The following is a 7,292-nucleotide window of genomic DNA, read 5'->3' as shown; positions in this document are numbered from 1 at the left end:
AGTAGCTTTATTTATTTTGTGGTGTTTTTTGGTTACTTTCACCAGGCTTGTAGAGGTTATTAAATTCTAACCTACACCCAAACATAAGCAAGCATAATACTGCTTTTACATGCTTTAGAATATTGTATGCATAAAAAACTACTGCTATAATATGAATATGATATATTTAGCAAATATCTGGTAGCCCACGGATGCAATAACATCCACCGATTATCTCCGATTCATCGACATTGCGTTAGGTGCGCAAACCGATCATCGATGATGAAATTCCAACCGATTACCCATCACTAATCAGCCACCAGGTATCCGCAGACACCATCCGAGGCTGTCACCCATGGCTAGTCGACTGGCCAATGCCTGTACATGCCGTCACTGCTAGTGACATGTTCACCATAGCTATGTGTACCATGCAGACACATGGTGCCTGCTAGTGACATGCGTCACCATGCTAGTGACATGGTCACCATTGCAGTGCACATGATGCCACTATGCTTGTTGACATGGTGCAGCCATGCTAGTGACATGGTCACCATGCTAGTGACATGGTCACCATGCTAGTGACATGGTCACCATGCTAGTGACATGATGCCACCTATGCTTGTCGTATGCCAGAGAGAATATTTGGTCTGATCTGTGCCCGCAGACACCTCTAATTAAATATAATGCACACCTGTCCCTTCTATAGGAAGCTTAAATATATAATTTCATGCAGTGATGATTTTTTACGGCGGGAGTTCTTCCAGGATATAAACCTTATATACATATTTGATGCATATGGCAGCTATGCAGAACATAACGCATTGTTGATTTTTACACTGTGCAGCAGTGCTGTATAGATATGTAATATGTATAGATATGTAATATATATATATCTATATATAATGTATCGCTGCCTGCGTTGCGCTTCCAGAATGCGGGGCCCTGGTCTCTGCATGACCTCCTGCAGACGATAGTGCCTGCTCATTGGTGCACACAGTCATCAACGTCACTGCAAATGCGCGAATATAAATAATAAACGTGCATCGAAACAAGATGAAACAAATGTTTACACGCGCGCGCTAGTAATGGTGATGGAACAGCTTTCAGCCAAAGCGTACGGATGAAGTGCTAGTGAAACGCGAAGTCGCTCGGAAATACATTCTGCAGTAAATTGCATGCGTAGCAATGATGCCACATTGTAGGCAGTATTCTCATTATAGCTCTCATTAGATCCTCAAGCTCCATGCAAAGATTTAATTACTAAGGCACAAATTAAAAGACGCTTTGGTTTGCCGCTCACCCGACATCAGGCGCTGCAAAAGTTTCGGGTAGGGTAGGTAGGCTTTTTAAATTGTTTTTTTTACAAATTCAGCATGGTGTCTAAACATGCTGCGGGTGTGCTGTGTGTGGAGATAGGCTTTTATGTGAGATGTTGTTTTGCGTCGCACATCTATAATGTATTGCCTACAGATTTATATCAATGTACAGGCGCTGCATAAAATTTGTAAAAAAAAAAAGAATGGGAAAGACCTAAAAAATAGTTGGCGAGTCGGCGTTTTTTTGCGGGTCGCGTCGGGTCTGAGGGCAAACAAAGCACCTATTTTTTATTTATGGCAAACATTCTCTGCTGTGTATCACCACACCGAATCGAACTTTTACACCATATTACTGAGATGGTGCTGAGGCTAGATCGAGACATCACAGATTGACCTCACTCAGACGCGGTCAAATAGCCATGGGTCTATCACCGACACAACACGTCACTGAACTGCAGTTTCCACGTTACCTATCCGATGAGGTGTCCACCCAGAAATCCCTCCACCTCCTCCTGTACAAGCTCTCCCTCCCCAGAATATACTCCTCCTCTGCCTCCTCCTCCTCCTCCTCTTCCTCCTCCCCATCGTGTGACATCCTGCCTGAGCTTGTGCTGGGGGTCGATGACTCGTCACCGCTCGCGTTTGTCAGAGTCGAATCTCCATCGCTACTCAAGCTCTTGCTCGCTGCCCGGCTCCCGGCGCTCTCTACCTCCTAGCCAGACAGCGGTGAAACGTACGGTCAAACGTACAGCACGTACGGTCAAAAACTGCATTCATGAGCAGACAACTCTGGTAGAACGATACGCACTTTGACTACAGCGTCTTACGACGATTGCTCAGGTTTCATAGTAGATAAGACACATGTTGAAATAAAGGACATTATAAGACCCCTTTCTGGAGGCCCAAAATAAGGAGCCTTTCTTACGCGATTTTCTGATAGATCACGGACTATTAAGTACAGCTAATAATATTTATAAGCACAATTGCAGCCGCGATTATATTATTCGCGTTATTCATATATAGCAAGCAATACTGCAAAAATAGGCTATAGTACTTTTTCTAAGATTTCACTTAAAAATGAAGTACTACTAAGGCGCCCTTATTTTATTTTGGCAAAATAATACTTATAAAGACTTTGGAAAGACGCGCGCTACGAACCTGTTTGCTGTTCATCCATTGTTTACTCCTGATCGCATACTTCGCAACACAGTCTGCTTCTTACCTCGGAATCGGCGACGTAGCAGCTGCTGGTGTTGCTGCTGCTGCTGCTGCTGCTGTCTATCCGCACTGTGGTGCCGGTCGTGTGACACTGCCTCAGTGCGACACTGCACTGCCGCAGCGCCGCATATCCCGCCTCGCTCTCACTTTCCCCTCGTCCGTCCTCTCGAGTCCAGTCTGAAAGCACACGACAACCAACGATGAGCCACCGGGTGCCAGGCTACGTGCGAATCGGAGACCTGGGTCAGCTATGTGAGGGCTTCCCACTCCACAGCAATCCCACTGATTTAATAGCTTGTCCTTTGTTTGTCGTTAAGCTGAAACGTTAGCAACCTACTATCTTTCACCACGCACTTTTCAACGGCACCTCCCAGCGAATCCACATGGTGTCGCGACGTGAAGCAACGATGACAGATGACAAAATGACGTGACCACAATGACTGGTGACCGATGACAACCATTTTAGTTCATTAGTCCACAGGACTAGTAAAAGAAATGAAAGAAAAGTGATCCAAATGACCACTGTAGCTCACCACAAAAAAGGACAGCAAATGAGTGAAGTGAGAGAATACAGTTTTAATTGAGCGGGCAAATAGCCATCGACCGTACATTATAGAAACGAAGCAGTATTATATGGCGGAGGCGGGAACTCCGGCATCTATATAGCCTGATAATTATTATGGCTAATTTTTATTGTGAACATAATAAATAATGATTATATATAAATCATAAATAATTGTTATATACCAAATGAATGCTACCAATTTGCAGCAGTAGCGATGCGGCGGGCTATACCCGCTGTGATGCTTTGTTAGCAATAAATGCAGTTATATGGCACTAATAATAATCATTAGATAATAATACGTATAAATCTCAATATGTTCATAGCAGGAATTTTGGCATTATAAATATTGTCAATGAAATCTTGTCAAACGAACAGACGAAGTGTGAGCACCACAGACGTGTTGTTATCTGCGTGTGTATATAATAATGCTATATAATTGCCAAACCCTAACTAATTGTGGCATAATTTTTTTTTCAAGTATCAAAACCCTAGGCCCTTCATCATTCACAGCATACGAAAAAATGCAGCAAAATCCGTTGAAGGCCTGAACTGGACTAATGGACAATTCCATTTTTGGCGCAAATAAAATCTGCCGGGGCCGTGGCTCGAAAGTATGTACGGACTGGCGTGCCCTCCAAAATAGGACGTTTAATATGAGCATAGCAGTAACAACCTATACCCAATTTTCAAACATGCTGGGTCAAACGTTCCTGAGTTCATCGTTGACCGCTAGCCAATGTTGAACGGAAGACAGACGGACGCACGTACGACGACGGCCATGCGCCAACTAGCCTCAGGCTTGCACGATGTCAAGGTCTATGAGCTAAAAATTGTACTAGCTCCTTCAAGGATTCTAACTAGTCCTGCCGAAAAACTGCTTACTATGCGCGAAAGCGAGGAGCATTGCTGATTTGCCCATGGGCGTAGGTGGTGGTAGCGAGAGGCGCCAGAGCCCGCCTTCTTGCGTAGGGGGTACGCAGGCCGGGTATCCCTCCGCAGGTACAAGGGCTTTCCACAGGAAAGGTTTTTACAAAGCACATTCAATTGCCCTAACGAAATATACGTAACTTTGAGGTATGGATCATAAGAAAACAAATGAATGAATGATCATGATTTTTTTAAACTATCTTATATCATCTTGGTTACTTAACATTTCATAGCGCTTCTCTTGAAAGCGGTTAGCATTCTCTGTAGCTAGCCGTAATCCATCATCATCAGAGGCTGTCAGCAGCTTGCTATATTAGGATATTCAGTTTTCGCTAATTGTGGCAGCTGTTTTGCCCCCACTGTTTCCGTGAACAGCCATGGTCGCTTTTATTTCTTTTGCTTTTTCTGTGGGCCCCTCGGCATAGTTCCCCACGATAGTTTGCAGTGCTGTGTCTGAAAACCTACGCAGACATACAGCCTGCCCCTACCAGCAGGTCATAGTGCATACCCTTGGCCTGGTGCATACTCCTAGCCACGGGTATAACGATTTCCACGCTGGCTGGAAGCGTACCGCATCCTTTTGGTCTTATCATAGACACGCTATGGCCGCCATCTACTTCTCCTCCTGGCGACTATACGTTTGGGAGGGGAGGACGAGCTGCCGGCAAAATACTTCCACATAACAACCTGATGTTTAGTATGACAAGCGATAGTACGCTCCCTACTATGCTTCACTACTTGTATTCAAGCTACATAGCATAAGCTATTTGTATAGACTGCTTCAACGTTCAAGTAAAACACGGCATGCGATGCTGTGTGTGATGTAAATTACCTTGGGCTTAATGAGAGGCGTATAAACTGATTCTAGTTGCTGTCAGTTTATACAATCAGGCGTTTGTTGCTAATGCGCGACAGCTGACTGTCAAACGATGCATGCGTAAGACTGCGTGTCGTAGCCCATTGCCTTTAACAATGTCTTGTCACTGGCATAGGTCTACGGCGTGCTTAGAGCGCGTGCAGAGCATGCTAGCGGTCTACTGTGCTACTGAGCCGGCTCTAACAGTGGAAAACTACGTTGATGGCCAACTTAAGTATATATATAGCTCGTTTAGATCTTGCGTTGCAGAACAAGTGCCCGCCGGACCGAGACGTATTAGCTAAAATCGAGACAGAGGATTGCGGAAAGGGCGACGGTGTAGGACGCCGGGCAAAATAACTAGTGCCGCAGCGACTAACGGCTATGGCGGCATTAAACTCTAGTTATTTTTTAGCTAGTCTGCGCGACTAACGGACTAGCGTTAGTGTCGAACCCTGACCTCCTCCTCATCCGCATTCGTTCGCTGTAGGACCGACGTCGCCGTAACAATCGATCATCGCTAATATACCGACGCAAACCCCCTTCCATCAGAAACTACGATCTTGTGTTTGTTCGCCCCACTTGGGCATGTGGCAGACGCCTCTGCAGGCACCGCAGCCGATTATAGATGATAAACCGACACACGACAGCTACAGCAGAAACCACTCCTCGTGCCTCTGGCATTCAGGGGCCCGTTGTCAGAAACAAAATTAGTCTTAAAACATTAGTCTTAACATTAACAATTTCTCCTAGACCGTCGACATCACTTTGTTTTGTATCGTTATAAAGAAATCTGCTACGATTTTTCATTCTCGTAACTTCGCAGCGTTTCTGTCAACGGACTAAGAGAAAAAGTTAATGTTAAGACTAATGCTAAGCCCAATTTTGTTTCTGACAACGGGGCCCCAGGTTTGCGGCGGGTATCACTGCCCGCGGTGACTCACCGAGCGCACGATCGCTACGGACGCGACAGGCGTCGACGCACTCATGGCAGAACCAATCGCCCGTCGGAACCTGCTCCAGTGCCGGCACGAGACACTCCAGGTGATAGCTGCAAGAGAAATGTGAGCATGCAGCAGCGTGAGTGACAGCCCGACGCAAGGCGAGGCTTCCCCTCGGAAAATGAACCGAAGATTTGCGGAAAAGGAAGCGGCGTTCGTCATTCGCGGGGCGCGATAGCGTTTTTTCCCCTCGCGCGATCAAAAACGTCGGGCGCAAATTTGCGGCGTCTGCGCTATTACGTTCGACGCACGCTCTCGAACGGATCGGCCCAATTCTGCTTCGCACGATGCACTCGCTAGGGGGCGCTGGACGCAGAGCGGCCTTGATGCGTTACCCTAGGTTGCAGGCGTCGCAGAGCAGCAATCGATCCTCGCGGTCGGCAGCGCCGCACGCCTCGCAGTACACGGCATCCTCGTCCTCCTCATCCCAGTCGATGTCACTCATCACCAGCTCTTGCTCCGTCTCCTTCACCGCGATCCTCTGTAAGAATCGAGACAGATCTCGTCGTCGTTAGACGCACTGCGCTGCACTCTGTTACGCGCGCGCGCGACACCTTTACTTTTCCCAAACTCGGCACGTTATTACACATCGGAGACTTTCAGTTTTCCCAAACTCAGCACGTTATTACACATCGGAGACTTTCAGTTTTCCCAAACTCAGCACGTTATTACACATCGGAGACTTTCAGTTTTCCCAAACTCAGCACGTTATTACACATCGGAGACTTTCAGTTTTCCCAAACTCAGCACGTTATTACACATTGGAGACTTTCAGTTTTCCCAAACTCAGCACGTTATTACACATCGGAGACTTTCAGTTTTCCCAAACTCAGCACGTTATTACACATCGGAGACTTTCAGTTTTCCCAAACTCAGCACGTTATTACACATCGGAGACTTTCAGTTTTCCCAAACTCGACGTAGCGTCCCATTCCTAGGCTCGAGAATTTAACGTTTCTGACATATGGCACTTGCATCTGGCACATCCCTAACCCTAACCCTAACCCTAACCCTATGGCACTCACCTTCACCTGATGTGGTTGACACTTCTCATAAATCGGCACAATGTAGTGAAAGACGTTGCGATCCACTGGACAGGTGTTAACGCACTGCAAGAAACCAGACCATTAGAAACGAGCAGCAAACAGGTTGCACAGATGCATACACGCCAGACATCAGCCATCTCGAAGCTCAGCGCATGGCCGAAATCGTAAGTAACTCTGTCAGAATGAGTATAGATATTGCGACAAGAGAGCGTGCGCGGTACCCGTGCTGCTTACCTTCGACCACTCGAGCAGACAGACGAGACAGAAGCGGTGGTTGCACCCGGCGGGCGTCCCCACGTCCCGTCCATGCAGCGGCTCCAGACAGATGGCACACAGAGCCGCGCGGTCGCACAGCGGCGGCGGCAGCGTACGCGCGCCGCCGGC

General features: G+C 47.0%; 1 protein-coding gene across 1 annotated transcript; it reads right to left on the bottom strand.

Annotated features, from left to right (window-relative positions):
- Positions 1-440: 440 nt before the first annotated feature.
- LOC106811591 (tyrosine-protein kinase BAZ1B-like) lies at positions 441-7,232 on the bottom strand. Its single transcript, XM_014815282.1, has 7 exons — positions 7,143-7,232; positions 6,888-6,971; positions 6,198-6,343; positions 5,806-5,912; positions 2,518-2,690; positions 1,766-2,007; positions 441-534 (listed from the first exon to the last, which is right to left on the bottom strand). The coding sequence occupies exons 3-7, from the start codon at positions 6,305-6,307 to the stop codon at positions 441-443; spliced, it is 726 nt and encodes a 241-aa protein (XP_014670768.1). The 5' UTR covers positions 6,308-6,343; positions 6,888-6,971; positions 7,143-7,232.
- Between the last annotated feature and the right edge of the window lie 60 nt (positions 7,233-7,292).

This window comes from Priapulus caudatus, unplaced genomic scaffold (genome assembly GCF_000485595.1).
Source record: "Priapulus caudatus unplaced genomic scaffold, Priapulus_caudatus-5.0.1 Scaffold554, whole genome shotgun sequence".
Taxonomy (NCBI): Eukaryota; Metazoa; Priapulida; class Priapulimorpha; order Priapulimorphida; family Priapulidae; genus Priapulus; species Priapulus caudatus.
Note: the sequence above shows the minus strand (reverse complement) of the source record. Positions and strands in the feature narration are given on the sequence as shown.

Coding starts and splice junctions, on each gene's coding strand:
- LOC106811591 (XM_014815282.1), bottom strand. CDS start 6,307: ATGAGTGACATCGACTGGGATGAGGAGGACGAGGATGCCGTGTACTGC. Junction 5,913..6,197: donor TGCGACGCCTGCAACCTAGG/GTAACGCATCAA, acceptor TTTCTCTTGCAG/CTATCACCTGGAGTGTCTCG. Junction 2,691..5,805: donor CCGTAGCGATCGTGCGCTCG/GTGAGTCACCGC, acceptor GTGTGCTTTCAG/ACTGGACTCGAGAGGACGGA.